The sequence below is a fragment of the Myotis yumanensis genome, unplaced genomic scaffold (assembly GCF_028538775.1).
Source record: "Myotis yumanensis isolate MYYU_CA2020_CCGP unplaced genomic scaffold, mMyoYum1.0.hap1 SCAF_10, whole genome shotgun sequence".
In the NCBI taxonomy this organism is placed as follows: domain Eukaryota; kingdom Metazoa; phylum Chordata; class Mammalia; order Chiroptera; family Vespertilionidae; genus Myotis; species Myotis yumanensis.
Window position 1 is genome coordinate 2,869,462 of NW_027223761.1, and position 25,562 is coordinate 2,895,023.

The following is a 25,562-nucleotide window of genomic DNA, read 5'->3' on the forward strand; positions in this document are numbered from 1 at the left end:
CGCAGCAGAGGCGGGCAGAGAGGACAGGGAGCAGGCCGGAGCGGAGGGGGTAGAGGACAGGGAGCGGAAGGGGTAGAGGTGGGGGGAGAGAGGACAGGGAGCGGAGGGGGTAGAGATCGGGGGAGAGAGCGGTAAGGGGTGAGGACGGAGGGGGCCAGTGGGGGGAAGGAGAGGACCGGGGGCGGGGCGGGGCGGGGCGGGGCAGCGGGATGCCCGGACCGCGCGCCCCGGGGGAGCCTCGCGGGCGCGGGGAGCGCCAGGCGCTGCTGGGGCGCGGGCCGCGGGGCCCCGGGCGGCGGCGGGCGGCGGCGGGCGCGGTGCTGCTGGTGCAGGCGCTGGAGCGGGCGGCCTTCTTCGGCGTCGCGGGCAACCTCGTGCTCTACCTGAACGCCAGCTTCCACTGGGCGGGCGAGCAGGCGTCGCGCGCGGCGCTGGTCTTCCTGGGCGCGTCCTACCTGCTGGCGCCCGTGGGCGGCTGGCTGGCCGACGTGTACCTGGGCCGCTTCCGCGCCATCGCGCTCAGCCTGCTGCTCTACCTGGTGGCCTGCGGCCTGCTGCCCGCCACCGCCTTCCCCGACGGCCGCCGCTCCTTCTGCGGGGAGGTGCCCCAGGCGCCCATCACGCCCGCCTGCCCCGCGCCCGGCTGCCCGCGCCCCGCGCCCGCCCCGTACTGCGCGCCCACCCTCTACGTGGGGCTGCTGCTGCTCGCCCTGGCCGCCAGCTCCGTCAGGAGCAACCTCACCTCCTTCGGGGCCGACCAGGTGAGTGGCCGGAGGGCGCCCCCTCGGGAGGCCGGGGCGGTGGGAGGGGAAGCCAGGGACCTGGGCAGAGACCCGGGGTCGGGAGGCCTGGCTCCCAGGGTGACCTCGAGCAAACAAACCACTTCCCCAGTCTGGGCCCAGTTTCCTTGTTTGAAAGAACTGCGGGGGGGGGGGCACCGCGACCATAGTCACTAAGCCGAAGTGTCCGTCTTTCTCTCGGTGCCACTCTCAGTGTTTCAACTCATCTCATCCTCTTGACCAGCCAGGAGGCGGGTGGTATTGTTGTGCCCATTTTACAGATGAGGACAGTAAGGTTTCAGGACGTTAATCGCCCTGAACAAGGTCACGCAGAGAGCAGGCCGAGGGGGGCAGGGTGGTGGACTCCAGGCCTCACGGTGAGCCCCACCTTTACGTGTCACAGGGCCTGGGGGTCCGGGCCTTCCTGCCAGCTATGCCCGAGGTGGGGTCAGGCCGGCTTGTCGAGCCCAGCTCTGCCACTCACTAGCCAGGGCCCTCGAGCAGTGCCTTCACCTCTGAGCCTTCTCCGGACCCTCTGGGCAGAGCAGGGCACACGGGAGGCATCCAATAGATATCTGCTGGATGGAGGAGAAAGGGCCTTACCACGTGACTATATTTCAATCGCTCCGCTCAGTGGGATATTAGGCGATAATTTTAAATAACATGGAATATGATTGAGAGCCACGGGCGGCGTTCATGGGCAAAAGCAGACGCAGGGCGCATGCAGAATGTGACCACCGCCGGGCCGAAAGTCTCAGCGCCAACCGAGGGGACAACCGGCCAAATCGCTACCAGTGGGTAATCCCGTCACTCACTGCGCTGACTGCGCTTTTCCCAATTGTCCCTGCTCTTCAGCGTCTTCAGCTGCGTGTCTACAGCCATAAAAGGGGCCTTTTTTTAAAGGGATCATAGCACCCAGCTGGCACCCACCAGCCGGCACCCAGCAGTTCCCAGGGTCCTTGCCAAGGGCTTGCTCATCAGCCTGTCGGGTTCCTCTGATGATGGGGACTCAGGGCCCCCAGAGCAGCCCTGACCATTTCTGAGCCGCCGTTGACCTTCCTTCCGACCAGGAGACCCCACTATCTGCGAGAGGAACTCATCTTCCCTTAATTCTCCCTCATTGGCTTCCAGGACACCCCCAGGTGTGGCTAACCTGTGCTCTTGCCCTCATCAGCCTCCAGAGGGCCTCAGCCATCCTGCCTCCCTCCCCGCTCCATCCTTCCTCCCCGCTACCCCCTCCTCCCTTCCCCCTCCCCCTCCCCCTCCCCCCTGCTGGGTGGGGAACTGTCCCTGGAGGCCAGGCTACTGGGCAGAGCCTTCAGTGGCATCAGGAGGGACAGCAGCTCCTATGCCTTCTCCCATGCTCTGGGCATGGACTTGGGGGCACCAGGCCACGCTGGAGGCTGCTTGAGGGGTCTGGGCCTGACCCCCGGGACAGTTCCGGAAGACTGACGTGACTTGAGGCGGATGGACAGCTTGCATGTGCGTTCTTTAAAGTGGCCCTGGTTCCGTGGCTGGGAGGGACTGGAGTGGGCACAGCAGAGCAGTGAAGGCTGTTGCAAATCCAGGGGGGCAGTCAGACGGGGCGTGCGGGTGGGAGGGCTTGGCACCATCAGGCAGACAGCTCTGCCGGGGACCCACGTGTTCACACACTGCCGGTCTCCGAAGGGGCCATCCATCATTCCCGACAAGTGTTCGTCTGATTGCCGAATGGGCTGCCTGCTCTTCCCCTTAGAGCTGCAATTGTCAGATTCATTTACATCCCATTCAGCCATGGAAATGGTTGCTCATAATGGGACTTACTCGATTTTCTGCTTGAAAGTCCTCAGCCCGATTCCCCAGGAGGGGGCATGCCCGTCCCCCTCCATCGCTCGGAATCTCCAAGGGAGTAGTTTCATTTTATTTTTTTTAAATATATTTTTATTGATTTCAGAGAGGAAGGGAGAAGGAGAGAGAAATAGAAACATCAACGATGAGCCCTAACTGGTTTGGCTCAGTGGATAGAGCATCGGCCTGCAGACTGAAGGGTCCCAGGTTCGATTCCGGTCAAGGTCATGTACCTTGAGTGTGGGCACATCCCCAGTAGGGGGCGTGCAGGAGGCAGCTGGTCGATGTTTGTCTCTCTCATCAATGTTTCTAACTCTATCCCTCTCCCTTCCTCTCTGTAAAAAGTCAATAAAATATATTTTTAAAAAAGAATAAGAAACATCAATGATGAGAGAGAATCTTCGACAGGCTGCCTCTGGCACCCCCGGAGATCGAGCCTGCAACCCGGGCATGTGCCCTTGACCGGAAGCAAACCCAGGACCCTTCAGTCCGCAGGCCGACGCTCGCTCCACTGAGCCAGCCCAGCTCGGGCGGGAGTAGAGCTTTAAAGGCCCCTCTGTGGACTATCGGTTCACATTTGGAAAAGGAATAAAATGCGTACCTTTCCCCCAATGCAACTGCAAAAGCAAAGCTTGACAAAACCTTCACTCTGGAAGTCTCTCTCCGGATAGAAGGAGAGCGATGGTGTTGGAGGTGCGGGGTCCCTGAGCAGGTGAGGGGCTGACAGCGCACAGAACCGTTTATCAAGAGGGGTGACCTCCAGTCCTCACTGCTTTTTAGAAATGCAGGTGCCCAGGCCGTGCCCAGACCTGCTGAGCGGGCCTCTGGGACCAGGGTCTGGGCAGGCTGGGGTGCCAGTGTGGCTGCCCCAGGCCCGCAGACCGGAAGGGGCCTGGGGCCTGGCTGTTGCAATGGACTCGAATCCTGGGTGAAGATTTGCAGCCTCTGCCCTGGCTGGGGCCTGCACTCCATTCCCCTCCCACCCGGGGGCTGTGTCTGCTCTCCCTGAGGCACAGGTCAGCGGGAGGCGAGGCCGGATGGAGGGTTGGGCCACCGTGGAAAAGTCTGCAACTCCCAGGGGTGGGGGACTCTCCGTGAGACCCCTCCCTGCTCCCGCAGTAACACGCATGCAACACGTCGAATCACGTGGGACATGATTACAATCATGGGCTTTTTTTCTTTTTTTTTCTTTTTTTTAAAAATATTTTATTGATTTTTTACAGAGAGGAAGGGAGAGAGATAGAGAGCCAGAAACATCGATGAGAGAGAAACATCGATCAGCTGCCTCCTGCACATCTCCCACTGGGGATGTGCCCGCAACCCAGGTACATGCCCTTGACCGGAATCGAACCTGGGACCCCTCAGTCCGCAGACCGACGCTCCATCCACTGAGCCAAACCGGCTTTGGCCATGGGCTTTTTTTCTGATTATGAAGTTGGTGCGTAGTGTAGGGCGCGCAGTCAGAGACAAAGCGATACGTCACCCAGACAGGAACTGGTGGCCTCAGACATCTGCTCTGTGCACTGCTCGGCGACAGTAAAAAAGCGACGTGCGTCATGGGCATGAAGAAGCAGCCGTGCCCAAGTGATCGCTAACCGGTGACTCCCAACAAAAGGGTTAATTCACGCAGTCACCAGATGTTTATTGAGCATCTGCTTACTGCGCGGGGGTGAGGGAAGTGCCGGGATGCCCACCCACAGACTCGGGGACGTGCCTCTGAGGGAGAGGGGGTGCGGGTCCAGAGAGCGCGCCATGGCAGGGCGCCCCTGGCCCTCGCGGGCCCTCACTCTCCCACCCTTGCCTGGCAGGTGATGGGTCTTGGCCGCCATGCCAACCGCCGCTTCTTCAACTGGTTTTACTGGAGCATCAACGCAGGTGCGGTGCTGTCGCTGCTGGTGGTGGCCTTTGTCCAGCAGAACATCAACTTCCTGGTGGGCTACAGCCTCCCCGTGGGCTGCGTGGGCCTGGCCTTCTTCGTCTTCCTCTTCGCCACCCCCATCTTCATCACCAAGCCCCCCGAGGGCAGCCAAGTGTCTTCCATGCTCAGACTGGCTCTCCAGAACTGCTGTCCCCGGCTGTGGTGCCCCCACGCTGCCAGGTGAGGGGGGCCCTGGGTGAGGGGGGCTCTGGGTGAGGGGGGGCCCTGGGTGAGGGGGGCCCTGGGTGAGGGGGGCCCTGGGTGAGGGGGGCTCTGGGTGAGGGGGGCCCTGGGTGAGGGGGGCCCTGGGTGAGGGCGACGTCATGACCCAGTTGCAACACGTTGTGGCAGCCCTTTAGGGTGACTGATCTCCAGGGGGCCAGGGCTGCCTCTGGGACTGAGGGCGGCGATGGAGGTCAAGGCGGCAGTGGTGGTGGTGGGATGGGCGATGGGCTAACTACGAGGGCGTTAATGGTCTTGACAGTGATGGTGGGGATAAAGCCGGGGTGATGGTGTTAGTGGCCACGGTGAAGAGAAGCCCTGTCATGGTGATGACAATGGCAGGAGAGGTGGTGATGGTGGCGGGATGGTGTCCCGGGAAGGCTGCTGGGTATGATGCACGTAATTCTACACATCCCTGCTGTGAAGTCTAAGAACTCAGCCACATGGACTCCTCCCAGGCCTGGCCCTTGCACTTGCCTTTCGGCTCCCTCCTGCCTCTCTCCTCCCTATGTTAGCTGCTAGCCACTAGCCGTTAGCCGGCTACTTGTACGAGCAAAGCTGCCCCAGGCCTTGGGGCTACAGCTCCTGTCAGTAGATCTAGAGCAGTGGTTCTCAACCTTGGCTGCACATTAGAATCACCTGGGAATCTTTTTAAAATCCTGATTTCTGGGCCTCATCCTCTGAAAATTCTGTTTCTTTGTTATTCATGTTGTGGCTCCACCCCATAACAAAGAAACAGAATTCCCGGAGGATGAGGCCCAGAAATCAGGATTTTAAAAAGATTCCCAGGTGATTCTAATGTGCAGCCAAGGTTGAGAACCACTGGTCTAGCAGTGGTCGGCAAACTCATTAGTCAACAGAGCCAAATATCAACAGTACGATGATTGAAATTTCTTTTGAGAGCCCAATTTTTTAAACTTAAACTATATAGGTAGGTACATTGTTATTAACTTAATTAGGGTGCTCCTAAGGCTTAGGAAGAGCCACACTCAAGGGGCCGGCGTTGGTGACTGGTCACCTTCCCAAGGGCAGTGGCCGTGAGGACGCGGGCGCTGGTGATGGCGCTAACGGTGGAGTGGAGACGGGGGTGGCGTCGGAGGGGGGCTGTGGTTACCGAGGCCCGGGGAGCAGGCTAAATTAGGAGGTGAAGCCTTGGCCATGTGCAGGGATGACACCCCCACTTTATCCGCTGCCCACAGAGACCCTGAAGGGGCCCAGCTGCTGCCTGACCAGAGGCCGCCCCAGCCTGGCGCTTCCCCCCAGCAGGACATCGACAACTTCCGGGGGCTGGTGAGGCTCCTGCCCATCATGGTGACCCTGGTGCCCTACTGGATGGTGTACTTCCAGGTGAGCACCCCTGCCCCTCGCTCTGGGGGGACAGGCTCCCCAGGCCCCTCACTGGTTTCCTCTCTCACCAGAGAAGCAGGGCAGCGGAAAGGGGGAGGGTTTGCAAAGTGAGCAGCTGGCTTAGGTCCTTAGTCAGCCCCCCTCCCCCGGGAAGGGGGGGGTGGAACACAAGGCGGGAGGCGCTCCGGGGCCAGGCCTTGCGCCCTTCTCTCTGGGCCTCGGCGCCTTGTGCGAATGAGAGTGTGGACAGAGGCTAGGGGCCCTGCTCCGTCAGCTCTCCCCAGACCCCACAGCGAGCAAGGGGCAAGCTCAGGGCACTGAGTGCTTTGTAGCAGTGGCTCCCTCCTGGCTGTGCCTCAGTGTCCCCTGCAGAGCTTTTAAAAAATAAAGTCCCGCCCTAGCTGGTTTGGCTCAGTGGGTAGAGCATCGGCCTGCGGACTGAAGGGTCCCGGGTTCAATTCTGGCCAAGGGCACATGCCTGGGTTGCGGGCTTGATCCCCAGTAGGGGGCATGCAGGAGGCAGCCGATCAGTGATTCTCTCTCATCATTGATGTTTCTATCTCTCTATCCCTCTCTTCCTCTCTGAAATCAATAAGAATATTTTTAAAAAATAAAAATAAATAAAATAAAGTCCCGCCCCAGACCACCGAGAGGGAACTGCGGGGGGAGTGCCTCGCGGAATCAGCTGCTCAGAGACACTGCCCTCTGCCTCTCGCACCGCCCCGCGGCGAAGATGAGCAAGTGTGTGTGCATGTGTGTGCACACGTGTGCACATGTGTGCATGTGTGTGCGTGTGAGTGTGCACGTGTGCGTGTGTGTCCATGGCTGATTCTCAGTCATACCGCTGGTCAGGATATTGACGTCCTTCCACACTGGTTGATAAACAGCGGCTGCCCGCAACCAGCGCCTGCCCCGGCCCAGGCCCTCCTGTGGGCGCACCAGGACCCCTCCATTTTATAGCATCTAAAGGCGCAGAGCCTGCGCCGTCACCAGGTGCAGAGCCACTCCAGGGGGTCAGCCTGGGACTTGCTTGGCCTCTGTCATGAGCCCGCCCAGGGGACAGCGTGTCATTACTTCCCCATGTGGGAGCCCTCGGCCACGCCTGCTCCGGGCCTCCCTTGAGACAGCAGGTCCCACCAGCTGCACCGGCTCTGGAAGAGAGCCGCCACGCAGCGCACAGCCAGGCCTGCTTCTGGGGAACAAGGGGGGTGGGAGGTCATGCCCCCCGAGGCGGGGCCGGGACCCTGCCCGGCGCCCTGTGCTGTACGCGCGATGCCTGCCCGGGAGACAGGAGCTGGGAGCCCGAGCGTCCGGCTGGCGTGAGGCGGCCAGCTCTGCCCGCTCCCTCTCCTCTCTTGCAGATGCAGTCCACGTATGTCCTCCAAGGCCTTCACCTCCACATCCCGAACATTTTCCCAAACTACCCCAGCAACAGCTCGGGGGCGCTGGGAGCCCAGGCCGGCGGCTACAAGGTGAGGCGCGGTGTGTGCAGCCGGGTCAGGCCAGGCGGGCTTCCCCCTAGAAGAGGAGGGGATGAAGCGGCCTCTGAGCTCCCCTCGCCCCGGCAGGGTGTCCTCGGGGCACGGGAAACGCACCTGGAGGGTGGGCGGATTGTGCCACCGCCTGGCCACCCTGCCGGGATGCCCAACTGCTCCAGAGAGTTCAGGCCAGTGCACTACCGCCCCCCCCCCTCCCGCCCCCCGCTGCTCTGAGTGGGCTCGCTGCCCGGTTTGTCCCCCCTCCGCTCCGCCTCTCCCTCTCAGAACCCTGCCTTTCACCAGGACTTTCCAAACCAGCACCTTGGCATCTCAGAGCTGGCAGGAGAATGGCATATAGGCCACCTACCCCCTTTGCTGCCAGTGGCAGACATCACAAATCAATCCTGACATTCTCTAGTCTATGCTGAGCTGGTGGATGTGCAGGCAGCCACTACCAATGGGGAGAAGTTAGAGGAACCCATTTGCCCACCCCTAGTTACACAGCTGAGGAGTGTGCCTCCTGGAGCAAGGGGTGGAGGGGCTGGCTCTGGGTCACCCAGGGACAGTCTGGGGTCCCGGTCTCGGGCGCCAGGCCCGAGCTCCTTCGGCCTGCCAGCTGCCTCTCTTGGGTCCCTCGTGCCCAGATCCCGGAGGCCTGGCTCCTCCTGGCCAACGTGGTGGTGCTGCTGATCCTGGTGCCCGTGAAGGACCGCCTGCTGGACCCCTGCCTTCTGCGGTGCCAGCTGCTCCCCTCGGCTCTGCAGAAGATGGCGCTGGGCATGCTCTTCGGTTTTGCCTCCGTCGTCGTGGCAGGTGTGTGGGCCACGTGCGGGCGAGGGCGAGGGCGAGGGCGAGGGCACTGGCCTGGGCTGGGGCGGGACGCGGCCAGCTCACTGTGGCTGATGCCGAAGCCAGGCCTGGGCCAAGTGTCCCCCCACCGCGGCGCCATTTCGGCCTCCCAGAGGGTGGGCTCGGAGGGAGGCTTCCCTGGGAGCCAGCACCCCCTCGTTCGACACCTGAGGAAGCGACGAGAGAGGAAGCAGGTGTTCCCAGGGGGACGCCTGCTCGCCGAGGCCCGGATCCTTTCCTTTCTCACTCACAGCTGTGCACACTGCACAGGGCGCTGAACACAGGTCAGGTTTTCCAAAGACATGCAGCCTCTTAGGAGCACCAGGGACATCTTTTTTCAAATATTTATTTATTCTCTTCCTTCTTCCCTTTCAAAAGAATTGGAAGCCACTTATCAAAAAGGCGCTCAGGTGAGGCAGCCTTCCCTGCTGGCGCACAGACCTCCGCCGTTTGCAACTGGTCACCTAACGATCCCCAAGTTTCTCGGAGCCTCTGAGCCTCGTCTTTAAAACAGAGAGAGAGTCATCCATCCCGAGCCGGCGGGGCCAGGCTCCGCCCACGGGATGCAGCCCGCAGGAGTGCTGTGCAGGTTAAAGGGGATGAAGTCCGCAGAGCGCCCAGCACTCTGCCTGCGGCACACGTAGGAGCCAGAGCGATGAATGAACAGACTTGTGTTGCAAGGATGGAACCAAACTAGGTTCATCGCGGGCGATGTGCTTGAGTGCACTTCGTCCTGTTCCGTCCTCGCATTAATGCGGGCACTTCCTGCCCTGCTCCCTGCCGGGGAACCGGGTCTCAGCCAGGTTAAGTGATTGGCCCAAGTCACACAGCCAGTCGGTGGTGGGGCCAGGACTGGACCCCAACTCCACATGCTGCCTCCTAAGCCGTGAAGGGGAAGGAGGGACACCTGAAAGCCAGGCTAGAAACCCTACGGTGATGCTGCCGTAGAGGAGTCACGCGATACCACGGACAGTGGGCCAGCTTCGAAACCACACACCGAGGCTCAGATCCAGCCCCGATTTCTAATCAGCTGTGTGACTCTGGGCTGGTTGCTTAACCCAAATCTCTCTTTCTTCATCTGCTAGGATGTACATTAAATGCCTCACACACAACAGGCTCTCAATTAGCAAGAGCTGTTCCTCTTACTGAGCGCCAAACCTAGCTCTGAGCTTCCTAGCGGCCAAGGCAAAAAAGGGAAGAGTTGGAACCCAAACCTTGACACACACACCCTAGCCCGGTGTTGCGTTCCTTGCCTGCTGCCCAGTCACTGGCTGCTTAGTGAAGGCCCACGGTGTGCCACGCTCTGCCAGGGGCTAAGCTGCCTGGGGTGGGCCTGGCTGCAGTCCTTCTCTCCCACGCAGGATTGCTGGAGATGAAGCGTCTAGAATACATCCATCACAACCAGACGGTGCCCCAGCAGATCGGGGACAGCGTGTACTATGCAGCACCCCTGTCCATCTGGTGGCAGACCCCTCAGTACCTGCTCATCGGCATCAGTGAGATGTTTGCCAGCATCCCAGGTACCCCACGCCCCTCCCCCGCGCTCGCTCGCGCCGGTAATGGGCTCGGCCTGGTGGTGCCTCCCGGTCAGAGGTCTCACGGCACAGCCTCTAGAGCCCATCTGCGTGGAGGAGGCGGGACCAGTTGTGGGGCTGCGTGCACCCAGTGGGGGTTCATCGGCACCTGGCCATGCCGGGCACTACAAGGGGCACGGGGATTTGGGGGGTGACTAAGACACTTCCCGTTCGGACTTTCCACACGTCTCCCGGCTGCCACGTCCCCAGCAGCTGTTCCCTCAGATTGAAAGTGAACTCCTGTTTCCCCTTCAATTCCGGGCCTCAGTGCCATCTCCCTCACGAGGTCCCCCCCCAATGCCCCGTCCGAGGCACAGGGTCCTCCCCTCATCACCTGTCCCTGCGCACAGGTCGAGCTGCTGTAATAATGCAATTGTGTGTCTGCATCCTGGGCTGGGCTGTGAGTGAGAGAGCTCAGGGCTGGGCCAGGCTCTCCAAGGAGCCCAGGAACAGGGCCTACTCAGCTGCAGGCGCAGCAGGAGGCGGGCGGGACTCCCTGTGGGATGAGGGTTGGGGGGTCAGTCTCCTGAACAGCAAGCCCGGGGAGTGCTGTGGAAGTGACTGGGGTGTTGGGGAGCCTGGGGCCAGCGGGGGAGAGGACGGAACTCAGCGGGTGGCAGCAGGGACCTCACAGGCTGGGAGCAGCACAGCGGGGAGCTGAGTCTTGCAGGGAGCGGGGGGCGGGGGGGGGGGGGGCTGCAGGTGCAGGTCCATGTGGGTGGAGCCTGGATGTTGAGGTCCCGCCCCCAGGACGACAACCCCACCCGAGGGACCTGGGCAGGGAGGACCCCATAGAGAGGTCCCCGGCATCTGGCTGTGGGGAGGACGGAGGCATTTGCAGAGGCTGGGCCGGAAGTGAGCACTGGGGTTTGGCCCAGGGCAGAGGGGACCCAGAGGGGGGCAGACACTGAGGAGAGGATCCTGAGGCTCAATCCGGTGACTTGCTGATGACACTGAAGGTGAGCAGAGGACAGGGGACAGAGGGGCTGAAGACGGCAGAGATGGGGGGAGGGGGACCCAGAATCCTGGGACCGTGTGGGGGTGTCCACGGGGAGGTCACGGGGTGGATGACAGGGCAGAGGGGATAGGCCCGGGCGTTGTCATGGCCACGGAGCAGTCAGGCATCGAGGGAAAGCCAGGGTGTGGCTGGCCGGGGGAGGGGTGGCCCAGTGGGCAGGGGCCTGGCCACCTGGCTCATCCCCCCCCTCCTCCCTCCTCCCTCCTCTGCAGGCCTGGAGTTCGCGTACTCGGAGGCCCCGCGTTCCATGCAGGGCGCCATCATGGGCATCTTCTTCTCCCTGTCGGGGGTGGGCTCGCTGTTGGGCTCCAGCCTGGTGGCTCTGCTGTCCCTGCCCAGGGGCTGGCTACACTGCCCCGAGGACCATGGTGAGCGGGGCCGCCCTGGGAGCGGGGGGGGGGGGGGGGGGGGGGGGGGGGGGGGGGGGGGGGGGCGCGGGGGGTGAGGCATGGGAAGGAGGCGGCCCTGGCGAAGTGCCCTGACCCGCGGCCGAACGGAGCAGCAGGCTGGGCTTAGAGGACGGGCTCGCGCTGAAGTTGGCCAATCGCCCCAGCACGGCTGCCCTCCTTGGGCCTCAGTTTCCCCACCTGTCAGAGGGAAGCAGGGAACTCGGTGGGCCTCGCGGTGCTTCCTGCTGCTGGAAGCCGGCCGTTCCGGGGGAGGGGCCGCTGGCCCTGTGCTGTGTTCTCAGCCCCAGAAAAAACACCTGCTCACAGGGCGCAGAGACCCGGGCGGCCAGATGCTAGAGGGCCCCCCGCCCTGGGCCTTCCCATCCGCCTCCGGGCCACGCTGCCAGCTCAGGGGGGCCCTGCCTGCCCCGATGCCAGCCTCTCCTCCCCCCCCCCCCCCCCCCCCCAGGGAACATCAACAACTGCCGGATGGACCTGTACTTCTTCCTGCTGGCCAGCATCCAGGTCGCCGCGGCCCTGCTGTTCGCGTGGATCGCCGGTCGCTATGAGAGGGCAGCACAGGGCCCCGCCTCCCAGAGCTACTCCAGCAGGGACAGGGGCTGACACGCCGCCACCCCCCCCCACCCCCGTCCCCTGTCCCCCGTCCCCCCCGGACAGACAGCAGCAGGCCTGCTGGGCTCCCTCCTCCATTTATTCTGTACCAACATCAGATGAAACAATTCCCATAAATAAGGGGTGAGCCCCTCCTCGGGACGGCGGTCCATGGCCAGGAGCAGAGCAGGGGCCTGGGCGGGGGCTGGTGAGGGGCCGGGCAGGCGGGATCGGGCCAGCGAGCCCGGGAGGAGAAGCAGGAGGCCGCCCGCGGGCGGGCTGGGCCAGGAGGCCGGGGCAGGGGTCAGGAGCTGCCCCGGATCCGCTCCATGTAGCTGCGGAGCTCCTCGGGGTCCCTCAGCCCCATGTCCTCACACACCCAGCGGATGTCCTCCTCGCCCGCCACCAGGATGGAATGTACGGCGGGGGGCCGCCACGGGCTCCTCGGGCAGCTGGGCTGGGGGGCGCCGGCGCGAACGTCACGAACTCGACACGCTTCCGGCGCCCCCCAGCTTCTTTCCGGGCCAGGGTGCTGGGGGTGCCGGGGGTGCCCGCGGTCGGTGCGGGGACCAGGGTGAGGGTCTCCCCGCCCCCGCTCTCGCAGGGGCAGCCCCGCTCCCCCTTGACGGGGCCAGGGGGCTGCCCATCTAGCTGGCGGCCCAGGTCCTCCTGGTCGGTGCCCAGCCACACCCAGTTGTGGGGCTGCGGGGAGGCGGGGTCCGGGGCGCTGTCGGGGGGCTCCTTGCGCTGGTAGCGCAGCACAAACACCACCCCGTTGACCAGGAAGATGAGGATGGCCAGGCAGAAGATGCCCAGCAGGGCGTACATGCCCAGCTCCAGGTTGGAGACCCTCCGAGGGGCGGGGACCATCTCCTCCTCTTCCCCCTCCTCCTCCCTCGCCTCTGCCTCCTCCTCCTCCTCCTGCCTGGCCTCTTCTGTCCGCTCAAACTTGCCCCTCACACGCCCGCCGCCCCCCACACTGCCCGCCGCCCCGCCCTTCACCACCCACACTGGCCTCCGTGGCTGGTGCGTTCCCGGCAGGACCAGACGGCAGGGCCGGGGCCGGGGTGGGAGCCGGAGGCCGCCCGAGCCAGGTGGTGCCCGAGGCCAGGGGCACGCGGGTGGCGGCCGCGGCGGCAGGGCTCCGGCGGGTGCAGAGACACGTGCAGCGGCAGCGCCTCGGTGCCCGCCCCCACTCACCACCACCCCCGAGCCGGGCACCCCGCCCCTCGGCTGGCAGGACGGCGCTGGGCTCCTCGGCCGAGACGGAGAGTCCCAGGTCCTGGTGGGGGTAGAGCTCGGCGGGGGCCAGGGTGTGGTCGGAGAAGGACAGCCACAGGGACAGGGCCACCTCCTGCGGGGCACAGACAGGCAGACACGCGAGGGCAGGCACGCATGCACACGGCACTCCCACAGAGACAGGCCACACGGAGGGGAGGGACCAGAGAGGAAACAGACAGGCAGATGGACAAACACAGGGAGAGAGGGGACGGGCGTCAATCGCCTGTCGGCCACTCGGCCCCAGGGTCCGAGCCATCGGGAGGGTCCTCAGTTTAGAGCCATAATCAACCTCCCACTGACACACTCCAGCCGCGGCTTGGCCACCTCTAGCCACGGAGAGCTCGCTACCTTCCAGGGCGGTCCGTCCTTATTCTGAAACCCTGAGGTGAGGGGTCGCGGTCCCTCCCACTCCCGTCACCAACCCCCACCTGGGGATACTGACCGTAGCCCCCTGACCCCCAGCTGTCACCTGCTTTGGGGCGGGAAGGGCTGACTGCGCCCAGCACGTGGCTGTGACCTCCCCGGGGTGGGCGGCGCCCCGGCTCAGGGCCAGTGATAGGCCCATGACCGGCTGCACCCGCAGCTCCAGCACCGAGACCTTGTCGTCTGTCACGGCCAGCGCCTGCTCCCCCAGGATGGAGTCAGACAGGGGGGACCGCACCTGAGGGTGACAAGGGCCGGCGGTGGGGTCCGCATACACAGGCAGCCTTTGCCCTCTGCGACCCCGGCAGCCCACAAAGGGGTCAGGTGTCTGCTCCCAGAACCCGCACAGGCTGCCCCCCCCACCCTCCCTGCTCCAACACCAGACCCTATACATTCCTGCACCCCAATCCTACACGTGGGGTACAGTTCCCTCCTCCCTCCAGACCTGGTCCCCCCACACCCAACCCAGCCTCTGCCCCCCATTCCACCGCCATCCATTCCCACCCAGTCTCCATCCCGCTGGGCTCAGGCCTCAATGGGTACACGCCCCCCCCGCCCAGCCGCTCCGACACCCTTCACGCCCGCCCCTGCACATTCTGGGGGACGCCTGCACCCTTCTCCGAGGAGCTGCTCACCTCGATGGAGGTGACCCCGGGCTCCAGGCCCACCAGCACCCGGCCCGCCCTCCAGCGACGCCACGCGCGGGTCCTGCACGCGGGCGTGCGGCGCCACGAGGTGGGACACGTCCAGCAGCCAGTCGGGGCCGAGCAGGTGGGTGAGGCCGCGGCCGCCGTCCAGCGGGTGGGCCGCAAACGGGACGAGGAAGCGCACGCCCGCGCGCTGGTACTGCAGGCGGCAGCCCCGGGCCCGCCGCTCCGCCTCCTCCCCGGCCGCGGCCTCGGCCTCGGGCGCCCTGCAGGGAGGGGCGGCCCGGGGGAGGGGCGTCAGCGCAGGCCCCGCCTCCCGCCGCGAGGGCCCGCCCCGTTCCCTAGACTCCGCCCACAGGCGCACCTGTTGGGGCAGGCGCTCCACCTGCGGGCGCCGAGTGCCGGCCCCATTCCTGATTGGTGCCTGTACCTATCCATCAAGCTGCTCTCCCCGCCCCCTCCCTCCTGCTCCTAATTGGAACCTGGTGGTGGCTGCAGGAGAGCCCCTCCCGTGGGGAGACAGGGTTACCAGGGTTACGGTTTGCAGGGCCCCGAGCTCAGGTTCCTGAGGCCTCGCACCCTTGGGCTCTGGTGAGTGAGCCCCAATCTTTACTGATCTAGACGCCATGGTAGCCTTTGAGGACACAGCAGAGAGCTGCCTCAAGGGTTTGCATTCTAGGGGAGGGGTGTGCAGGGGCAGACCGTGCACAAACAGGACGAGTCAGAGGACATACGAGAAGGGGTCTGTACCATCCAAGTGCGGGACGGTGGGGAATGGGGAGAGTGTGGAGGTCGGCACGATGGGCAGAGGCTGGGCAATGAAGGGCCCGGATGGTGGCAGGAACCACAAGCAGCCGGGCAGTTTTCCAGACCCCAGCTGGAGCCCTGCGTCTGTCCCCGAGCACCTTCGCCCAGGTTGGCCAGCGTCTCCAGGCCTCCACTCACCCCTCCGCCGGGCTGGGCACCCTCCAGCCTCGGACCTGCTCCAGGGTGGTGTCCGTCAGCTGGATGCGCAGGGGCAGCAGCGGGGCCCAGACGGTCAGCCGCAGCGAGGCCCGCAGCCGGCGCCACCAGAAGTCCACCCGCACCCCTCGAGCGCCCCGGCTCTCCTTGCCCGTCACGAACACGGCGTCACAGGCCTCGGATACCTGTGGGAGGGCAGGGCGTGGGCCACGCCCGGGAGGACCTGTGTGAGTCAGAGGGCGCACCCTGACCCCGCCCAGGGAATGCCTGTCCTGAGAGCAGGACTTCACCAGGCAGTTGCCGTAGCCGGTTTGGCTCAGTGGATAGAGTGTCGGCCTGCGGACTCAAGGGTCCCAGGTTTGATATCGGTCAAGGGCATGTACCTTGGTTGCGGGCACATGCCCAGTAGGGGGTGTGCAGGAGGCAGCTGATCGATGTCTCTCTCTCATTGATGTTTCTAACACTCTATCCCTCTTCCTTCCTCTCTGTAAAAAAATCAATAAAATATATTGGGAGGAAAAAAAAAACTTCACCAGGCAGGCAGGTCGGCCTCCCTGGAGGGACCACCACTCCAAGCGCACGAGGGGCTCAGCTGGGGGAACTGGCTATTTGCCGACAACAGAACCTTTCTCCTGACAGGGGGGGATTTGAACCCCAAAATTTGCCTCCTGAGTGCTGGCCTCTGACTTTGATGCCGGAGCTACCTGGCACCCTGCTCCAGGGAGGTAGGAGCCACCCACACATGGACCAAGTGTCACCAACAGTGGCCGAAGGCACCTTTCTCCCCTCAGGGGCCAGGATTTAGGAAACGCAGGCTCTTAGAATGTCAAGGTGGGCGGCGTTGCCCGGCCCCCGTTTTTATCTTATGGGACATGACGAGAATCAGCACTATTTTTATCATGTCACTGTTATAGCAACAGCACCTGCTGGTTGTGCCCCTGCGTTCTGCTGCGTATTGAATTGGGCTTTTATTTTATTTTTTAATATATTTTTTTATTGATTTTACAGAGAGGAAGGGAGAGAGATAGTTAGAAACATCAATGAGAGAGAAACATCGATCAGCTGCCTCCTGCACACCCCCTACTGGGGATGTGCCCGCAACCCAGGTACATGCCCTTGACCGGAATCAAACCTGGGACCTTTCAGCCCACAGGCCGACGCTCTATCCACTGAGCCAAACCGGTTACGGCGTGAATTGGGCTGCTTTTAATTCTTGCAACATCTCTAAAGTGCATTCCCATTTCAAAGCTTGGGAAACTGAGGCTCAGAGAGGTTAAGAGATTTGCCCACAACCACACAGCTAGCTGATCACCAAGGGTTTCAAACAGAAACCTTCTGGTCCCCAAGTACATGCTGTTCTCTCTCCCACGGCAGCTCACTCGCCAACGCAGCGATGACCGTGACAGGGCCTGAGCTGGGGGCGGGGGGCACTCAGCTCCCACTGGACTCGGGGGAGAGGTGGTGGGAACAAGGGAAGGTGACCCTGGGGCCACGGAGCTGCCTCGTGGGGACCTGAATGGGGAGGGAGGAAAGCGGTGTGTGCCTCACTGCACACAACTGTGTGCTCACGCCGGACTGGCACGTGCCACTCACCTGCAGGACCTGGGCATTGGCCGACTCACAGCCAATGTGCTCTGTCACCTCCACCAGAGCCCCCCCGCTGTCCACAGTGACCAGGCGCACGGGGACCCGCCGCAGCACTCCGGTCAGCGGTGCTGTGTTCACCAGCTCCTCGGCCTGGGGGCGCAGGAGGAGCTCAGCCCCAAGCTCTTCCCCTCACGCGGCCCCCCACCTGGCAGGGCAGAGGGGGCCCCCCTTACCTTGGCCAGTGGGACGAGGGCTCGTATGTCCCGCTCCGATACCAGGATCTCCCACACCATTTTGTCCTTCTCTGCTTCAGGAGCCTGGCCTGGGTACTCCAGCTGCCATGTGACAGGGCGAGTGACTGCCAGGCCCCCGCTAGTGCCATTGTCCACCAGAAAGTCCACCCACAGGAACTCGGACAGCTCGCGGGGGCTGCTGGCAGAGGAGAGAGAGACTGAGAGCTTGCCGGCAGCCAGGCGCTCTGCGTTCCTGAGGGAGGGTCTATGCTCAGCCCCATTTTACAGATGAGGAAACCGAGGTTCAGAGGTCACATAACTCGCCCAAGGTCACACGGGGAAAGCGGCAGGGCTGGCTTTAAGCCCAAGCTTCCTGGCCCCAGCGCCCAAGCTCTCCTCCAGTCTTGCCCCTGCAGGATCCATGAGGCTCCCTCACCCTCCCCCACCCCCAGGCTCGCTCCCTCTCCTGCCTTCCTTGGCCTCCTCCGCTCTACCCTCCGCCTTCCACAGCCATCAGGGCGGCAGAAGGCACCTGGCTCAATTTCTACCGAGAGGGAAGATTCACTTCCAAGCCCCACAACTGGCACACGACCCCCGGCCTCACAGCGTCCTTGGACCAAGTGCCTGCTGGTGCCAGGAACTAGCCCGGATGTTGGCTACACAGTATCTTATTTCATTTCACAAAGCCTCAGGGATGCAGTATATCCCCATTTTACAAGTGGGGAAACTGAGGCTCTGGTGTTGGGGTGGGGAGGGGGAAAGGGGGAGTGGAGTGGCAGGGAGATGAACTGGTTTGCCCAAGTAAATGTCAAAACCAGGATTCAAACAGGAGCTTCAAAGCCCGTGGCCTTGACCCAGGCTCGGGGCATGAAGAAGAGTGTAAATGGTAAGAGCTGCAGCTGGGCCCTGACCGGTTTGGCTCAGTGGATAGAGCGTTGGCCTGGGGACTGAAGGGTCCCAGGTTCGACTCCGGTCAAGGGCATGTACCTTGGTTGCAGGCACATCCCCAGTAGGGAGTGTGCAGGAGGCAGCTGATCGATGTTTCTCTCTCATCGATGTTTCTAACTCTCTATCCCTCTCCCTTCCTCTCTGTAAAAAATCAATAAAATATATTTTTTTAAAAAAAAGAAGTGCGGCTGGGCTTTGGAATAGTAACAACCCCCAAAAGGGACCCATCTGGTGCTGAGGAGAGGTGGGGTGGTGGCTGTGAGGGCTGTGACGGGGGGCTGGGCATCACCTGGAATAAGACTCAGGGACACTCACTGTACCGGGCATGTGGCTGGGGATGGATAAATAGTAGCTGAATGGGTGGATGGATGGATGGATGGATGGATGAATGAATGAGTGGATGGATGATGGATGGATGGATGGATGAATGAATGAATGAATGAATGAGTGAGTGAATGAATGGATGAATAAATGGATGCTCTATCTGCGTACACTGCTTCCTTCAAGGAGTCTGTTCCTTCGCCTGCTCACATGGGGAGACAATGCAGAGCGCAGCCTCTGTCCTGGAGCCCGTCATCAGCCCGCAGTCCCCCCTCCTCTGCCCGCACCGCGGGAGCCAACTACCCACCTGGCGTCCGGTCCTGTGGGCCCAGCGCGGTGGCAGGTGATGAGGGTGGTGTGGTGCTTAGAGCCCTTGAAGCGGTCCAGCTTGGAAGTCCAGAGGGTGGGCTGGGCTGGGCGGGCGGCCGTCACATGCAGCCCCTTCTTCACCTTGATGCTGCGGGGGGGGGGGACACAGGCGCAGTTAGACCGGGTGGGTGCTAAGCTGTGGACGGGATCCGGCGGGAAGACACGGGGCTGAAGACGTCCCCGAGTTCAGGTCTGACTACCCTCCTCGCCGTCTCCAAGCCAGAAGGACGCGGCCTCAGTGCAGGTCAGGCCATGTCGCTCTCCCCACCCCAGGGCCACTTATGACCCCCCAGTGGCCACAGGTCACGTCCAAGCCTGGCATTCAAGGCCTCCCAGAGTCTGGTCCAGTTTTATCTCCAGCTGTGACCTCTCTCCATCACTCTGCTTTCGCTGCACCCAGAGTTCCTGCCCACATGCGCAACGCCAGCCGTGCCTCTCCGCCTGGCTCAGGCCGGGCCTCCCGCCCGCCTGCCCTTCCTTTCTGCCTCTGCTGGTTCTCCCAGCCTCCAGCAACTCAGATGCCAGTCCTTTAGGAAGCTCTGCCCGGCAGGATGAAGGTCCCATCCTCACTCCCCGCCCCTGCCCCCCCGCACTGTGCCCCTTCAGCAGAGCATGCGCTCCAGCTCATGCCCATCCTGCCCCCTTCCCTAGCGCTGGGGACCCCTGGTGCCAGCAGGGCCCTGGGCTGGCTCCCCTCTCCAGAGTGGAGAGACGGGGCTGGGAGTAGTTTAAAGTCCAGGGAAGATCTGATGAGCACAGGACGGGAGACGGGGCTGGGACAGGCACTGAGAGACACGGGGGAGGGGCACACACAAGTCCCAGATGGGAGAGGCCCTCGATGCTCTGCAAAGCCTTGTCGTGGGCTGGGGTGGGGGTGCTTTAGGGAACTTCCTGAGGGAAGGAGCAGAGAGGAGGTCCTTTCTGTGGAGGCTCGTGGGCTCAGTGCAAAGGGGAGGGACCCGTGGTGAGGGCAGCAAGCGGGAGACCGTGCCAGTAAGTGAGGTAGGGGCAAATACCCCTCCTGAGGCGTCAGAGCATTCGCTACCCCCAGGCACTGCACCTGCCAGTTTCCAAGCCCTTTCCCGTTTCCCCTCCCTGGAGCCTCACAGCGGCCCCGTGAGTCAGCCCACTAGACCCAGGACCCAGGAGAGGAGAAGGTCCTACTTCGGACTTCAACTCAGGGCTGTGCCCACGGCTGGGTCTGCCTGGTGCCGGGCAATCACGGTGCTCGGCCTGGAGGGGTGGGTGGACTCATGCTTTACAGTTAAAGATCCCAGTGAGGACCCCAAGGAGGGGCACCTGCCCAGGCTTCCTGCAGAGGTTCCCGCCTCCGGCCACACCCTGGGAGCCGGCACTCACCGCAGGGTCAGGACACTGGCCGTGAAGTTGTGGCGAAGCAGGAGGGTGGCACTGAAGAGCTGGCCAGGCCGCACGGGCACGTCGGGCACCCGCAGAGTCACTGCCTCATCCAAGGGCACCTCCTGGTACTGGGGGGGGGTCCGCTGGGCGCAGCTCCACACTGCCCACTGGCAGGGCCTGCTCCCCAGGGTCCTCCCCGCCAGGGCCGCAGCCCCCGGGGCCCTCGGCGGCGGGCTCCAGCATGTAGGCCAGCTCGGCCCGCGAGGAGCCCAGGGAGAACCAGTGGGAGGGGAACGCCAGCTCCACCACGCAGGCGCCCAGGGATGGCTGCAAAGACACGGCGGCCATGGTTGGCGTGTCAGGGACCCGGAGCTGACAAGCAGGGCCAGCATGGGCCAGAGACGACTCCCAGGTGGCACGGCCAACCAGGGACAGGGCGGGGCGAGGTCTCGGAAGGCGTCCACGGGCCACTCTGCCCTTGGGAACAGTCTCATTCCAAAGGGAGCCGACCCCGAATGCCTCCCCCACCCAGGCCCCCGACCACCCTGACCACAGCTCAGGGTTCTCAGAACCCCAAAGTCCACAACGCGCCTCTCCCGCAGATTCCTGCGCTAGACCCCAAAGCAGTGGACCGCAGTGACAAACCCCACACTGACGAGAATGCAAACCCTTGCTGGAGGGCGGGCGGCTCTGCGCCAGGCCTGGCACTCACCCCACTCGTTCCCTATCCCGCCTCCCTCTGAGCTGGGGGTTATTGCTGCCCCATTTTACAGATGAGAAAACCGAGTCCCCGAGATTAACTTACTTGCCCAAAACCATCTACACTGAACTCCATGAGGGACCCTAAGTACCCTGCGCAGGGTCCCGGGAAAGCCAGCAGAGAAGATTGGAGCCAGCTGGTCCGTGACCCCGCACTTCCCGGGAGTGGCGAGCCCTCTGTCTTCTCCTCCAGGACCCCCTCCGGCAGGCCCAGCAGTGGGGCGGCCTGGGCGGGGCCGCCCGCTCACCTGGAAGCGGCAGGCGCGGTGAGCTGTGCCTGCCGGGTGCGTGGCGTGGAGCCGGGCACAGGGCAGGCTGCCAGGCCCTGGCGGCCAGTCCTGCCCTTTGAGGTGGAAGAGCACTCGGGCGTGGGGCTCTGCTGGCGTCACCGCCGCTTCCACCAACACGGCCCGCACGTCCCACGGGACTGGCCTGTGGTGGGGCTCGGCGACCCGAGGAGGGACGACCTGCAGGGAGAAGGGGGGTGCTCAACACAGCAGGGGAGGGGGGAGTAAGCTGTGGGAAGATGGGATGCCAGGCTTCCAGTTCCAGCCTGGCCGGAGAGAGCCTGTATGGGCCTCAGTTTCCCCCTCTGGAAACTGGGCGGGGCAGGCCCGAGCCGCACACAGCAGACCGTGGCAGAGTCCTGTTCCCCTGGGAGCCCCCGGTGCCCCTCCTTACCTGCTGAGTGGCAAAGGGCGGGTAGGAGGCCCGGAGGAGTGGCTGGGCCCTGGGCCAGGGCTGCAGGAGCAGGAAGGTCTCGGACCGGGAGCTCAGGGAGGAGTTGGCGGGCGGGTAGCGGCCCACCTGCTGCACGCGGAAGTGCTCGGGGGCGTCCAGGAGCTCCAGGGCTGCCGGCAGGTACACGGGGTCCAGGGGGCCCTGGTCACAGCCCACTGAGGAGCGAGAGGGACAGAGAGATGGCGAGAGCTGCAGAGCTGGGGGGGGGGGGGGGCACAGCTCCGCGGGCAGCGGAGGAAGGGTGATACACGCCCAGCCTGGGGTGTGGAGGGTCTCCACTGCACAGAGGAGGAAACTGAGGATCACACAGGTAGCAGATGGCAGGCCGGGATGTGAATCCGAGCCCAGGACCGGATGCCGGCCCCCGGCCATTCCTTTTCCTGCCTCTCTCCCTCCAGCAGCACCTCCTCCTCCGCCGCCCCCGTCCTACCCCTTATGTAACTGCCCCTGACACCAAGGCATCTGTGGGGGCAGCTCTCGCTAGGCAGGACCCTGCAGGTAACAGGCGAGTCTTGCAGAAGTAGAGACCCTTTCTCTGCCCCTAGGCCCTGGCCAGATGTCCACCCGTCTCTCCATCATCACCATGGCAACTCTGCACCAGTTTCCCAAACGCGCTCCCTTCTATCCTGATCCCAACCGGTACTGAGTGCGAGAGGGGGAGGGGTGTGGGTGGGGACAGGCGCTGGAAGAGAATCTGGTACTAATAACCAGGACAAGGGACCACCAAGACCATACTCGGTGTGTACCCCAATACCAGTCAGGCCTAACAATAATAATTAACACTTTAGAACACCAGCTATGTGCAGGCCACCATTTAAAACATGTTACATACGTGTATTAACTTTCAGTTTTTGTAACAACTGAGAAGGTTCTATGACTGTTAATCTCATTTTATGTTTGTTTATTTTTTAAATTACTTTTGTTGATTTCAGAGAGGAAGGGAGAGGGAGAGAGAGAGATAGAAGCACCAATGATGGATGAGAGAGAATCATTGATCGGCTGCCTCCTGCACGCCCCCACTGGGGATCGAGCCCACAACCCGGGCATGAGCCCTGACCGGGAATGAACTGTGACCTCCTGGTTCATAGGTCGACGCTCAACCACTGAGCCACACCGGCCGGGCTAATCCCATGGTATGGATGGAGACAATGAGGCTGAGAGGTTAAGGTACTTGCTGGGGTCCCACAGTTGGTGCATGGCGGAGCTGGGAGTCAGAGCCCAGGCACCAACCACTAGACCACCCTGCTTCCACTCTACCTCTCTCTCCACCCTATGCTGTTCACTCCCTAGACCAGTGATGGCGAACCTATGACACGCGTGTCAGAGGTGACACGCGAACTCATTTTTTTGGCTGATTTTTCTTTGTTAAATGGCATTTAAATATATAAAATAAATATCAAAAATATAAGTCTTTTGCAAATATCAAAAAATTTCTATAGGTGACACGGCACCAGAGTTAAGTTAGGGTTTTTCAAAATGCTGACACACCTAGCTCAAAAGGTTCGCCATCACTGGTCTAGACTGTGGGTCTCCCTTCCCCTTCAGGGCCAACAGAGAATGCCGCTTCCTTAAGGAAGCCCTCCTTGATTGCTTGCACTCTCACCCATCCCCTCCGCTATTTGCGGCTCTGGTTGCCTTCTCTGAATTAGTTATCTTCCCGTTTATCACCCGGGGCCTGGCTGATCCTGGATCCCACGCTGGATCCTGGGCAGCTCTCCCCGGAGCAGATGTCCTGGGAACCTGGAGCCGTGCATTTGCGCCCTAACTCGGCCTCGGGGGAGGTTGGGCCAGTCCTTTAACTCTTGGAGCCGGGAGGGCTTTGTAAACTGTGGCGTGTGGAGCAGGGGCTGCTGCTGCAGCTAATGGATGTGACGGGCTCTCCTCCCTGTGAGAGGGTCATGGGCTCCTGCGGTCCCCGGGGAGGGGGGCAGGTGGCTGAAAGCAGCCCCAGAGCCGCTCAGCCCCGCTGCTGGGCTGGGCTTTGATGGTTTCAACCTCCCTCACGACCCTCCCCATCAATGAGCCTGTGTCTGAGACACTTACCACCCCCGCCCCCCCCTCCCCACCCCCAGTGTAACAGGTGAGTGACTGGCTCCAGGGGCAGCCACAGGCCTCCCTCCCTCCCTCCTCCTACTCCATCGCCGGGATAATTACAAGATGCTGGAGGCCTGACTCCCACGGATTTCCCGCATCCAGATCCCAGCTCTGGGGCGGGGAGGGGGGTGGGAGAAGGCCTCACTATGCCCCCCTCTTCTGTGGCATCATCCACCTACAGCCGCGGCCCATGCCAAGGGGCGCCGCGGCCCCTCTCCAGGGATGGGGATCCCCTAAGCGCCAGGAAGGCACGGATGGGGCGATCTCCTGGGACTCCAGGGTCACGGAACTCCCTGGGGCAGGGAGAGCGGCCGCGTATCTTCTCCCAGGTCCCTGCAAAGGGGCAGCTTCCGCTCCCGGGTGGGGTGGTGGGGGACGGGGCTAGCAGCCAGCGGGGTGCAGCTCTGGGAGGGCAGAGGAGGGAGCTGGTGCGCCCGGGGGCAGCGGGGTGGGTGCCCTGGCTGCAGGGGAGGCCGTGGAAGGTGCGGGCCCTGGCCGCTGTCCCGGGTGGGGAAGGGGTGCGGGGCGGGGCGGGTGGAGGCAGCCGGGGACGGGTGGAGGCAGCCGGGGGCGGGACCCTCCCGGGTGAGGTCTCCCCAGCCCTCCGGGCACGTGGGCTCCGTCCGAGCACCGCAGACTCCCGCTCTCGGGCATCCCTGGAGCTCGGGCTCGGCCGGCCCCGCCGCCCCCCGCCCCCGGCCCCGCACCCCTTCCGCTGACCTCTCACGACGTGCAGGGCGAGGGCCAGCAGGAGGCAGGGCCCGGGGGCGCAGGGTCCCCGGGGGGCCGCGGCCGCGCGCCCCTCCATCCGGGCGCGTCCTCCCCACGGAAGGCGGGGGCTAGGCGGGCGGACGAGGTCGCGGGCCGCCCGGCATCTCCGCGCCCGCCCGGCGCCGGCCCGATCCCGCGGCGGCGGTTCCGAGACAATGGAGCGGGCGCGGGCGCGGGCGCGGAGGAGCGGCGGGGATGTGGGCGGGAGCGGCGCACGCGGCCCGGGCTGGCCCTCCGCCCCGCCGGGTCCTAGTGCCCCGCGCTCCCACCCCCGGGCGCCCCCCAGCGCCAAGGGGGGCGAAGGCCGCTTCCCTGGACACTGCCCCGTAGGGCCCGCCCGCCGTTGCCAAGAGGGACAGGACGCGTCCGTGCGCTCGGTCTCAGAAGCTCCGGACCGAGGCGGCGGCCACCCCTCTGCCTCCCCCCTCCCCACGCAGCTCACCTGTAAAGGCGGCCGACCCCGAATCGGAACCTGAATCAAGGACAAGGGGGACCTCGGGGCATCGGGTGAAAGGGGCCAATGGGGCCGGGTGACAGCCATGTGGCCTGCCCTGACCGGGGAGGGAGGACTCCAGGTGCAGGCGGCTAGAGTGTCATGCCCAGCCCCATCCCAGGGACAGGCCTGTGGGCGCAGGAAGTGCGGGGCCTTGCCTCTGCTCCCAGAGAAGGCCTGCCTCCCAGGTCCCGGCCTCCCAGGTCTCAGGCTCCCAGGTCCCGGCAGCCTCCGGGCCAGGCTGGCCTGCTAGGCGGTTGGGAGGGTCCAGAGCAGGGCGCCTGGCTGAACAGCAGCTCCCCCAGGGAAGCTTACAAAAGGAAACCCGCCCAGGCCCTCCGTGGAGTAACTGGGCCCAGCTACGGGCTGGGTGAGGAACCCAGCGCAGGACACCCGTCTGTGGGGCCAGGAGGGAGGCGCAAGTCTCCTGGCTCAGGGCCAGCCTCTGACTCCTGCACAAAGGGCCCGGCAGGGCTGGGGTGCCAGTCAGCTCCTGGGAGGCTTGTGATGGGGGCAGGCCTCCCACATTCCTCACGCTCCGGAGGGGAGGGTACCTGGTA

At 63.6% G+C, this 25,562-nt stretch overlaps 2 protein-coding genes across 2 annotated transcripts; one reads left to right on the forward strand and one right to left on the reverse strand.

Annotated features, from left to right (window-relative positions):
* Nucleotides 1-196: 196 nt before the first annotated feature.
* Nucleotides 197-12,154, forward strand: SLC15A3 (solute carrier family 15 member 3). Its single transcript, XM_070427253.1, has 8 exons — nucleotides 197-761; nucleotides 4,415-4,704; nucleotides 5,946-6,093; nucleotides 7,455-7,565; nucleotides 8,216-8,384; nucleotides 9,782-9,940; nucleotides 11,225-11,380; nucleotides 11,871-12,154. Exons 1-8 carry the CDS (start codon nucleotides 210-212, stop codon nucleotides 12,023-12,025), a joined length of 1,740 nt encoding a protein of 579 aa, XP_070283354.1. The 5' UTR covers nucleotides 197-209; the 3' UTR covers nucleotides 12,026-12,154.
* Nucleotides 12,093-24,655, reverse strand: TMEM132A (transmembrane protein 132A). Its single transcript, XM_070427252.1, is given in 17 exon segments — nucleotides 12,093-12,461; nucleotides 12,464-13,012; nucleotides 13,014-13,133; nucleotides 13,135-13,206; nucleotides 13,209-13,367; nucleotides 13,764-13,955; nucleotides 14,353-14,397; nucleotides 14,399-14,630; nucleotides 15,310-15,512; nucleotides 16,921-17,064; nucleotides 17,148-17,343; nucleotides 18,724-18,873; nucleotides 20,145-20,281; nucleotides 20,283-20,471; nucleotides 21,152-21,370; nucleotides 21,585-21,799; nucleotides 24,459-24,655. Coding segments are annotated over 17 exon segments (3,054 nt in total). The 5' UTR covers nucleotides 24,547-24,655; the 3' UTR covers nucleotides 12,093-12,317.
* Between the last annotated feature and the right edge of the window lie 907 nt (nucleotides 24,656-25,562).

Bases quoted from the DNA above. Each gene is read 5' to 3' on its own strand.
- SLC15A3 (XM_070427253.1), top strand. From the start codon at position 210: ATGCCCGGACCGCGCGCCCCGGGGGAGCCTCGCGGGCGCGGGGAGCGC. The intron at 7,566-8,215 runs GTGAGGCGCGGT...CCTCGTGCCCAG, and splicing joins CCCAGGCCGGCGGCTACAAG to ATCCCGGAGGCCTGGCTCCT. The intron at 11,381-11,870 runs GTGAGCGGGGCC...CCCCCCCCCCAG, and splicing joins ACACTGCCCCGAGGACCATG to GGAACATCAACAACTGCCGG.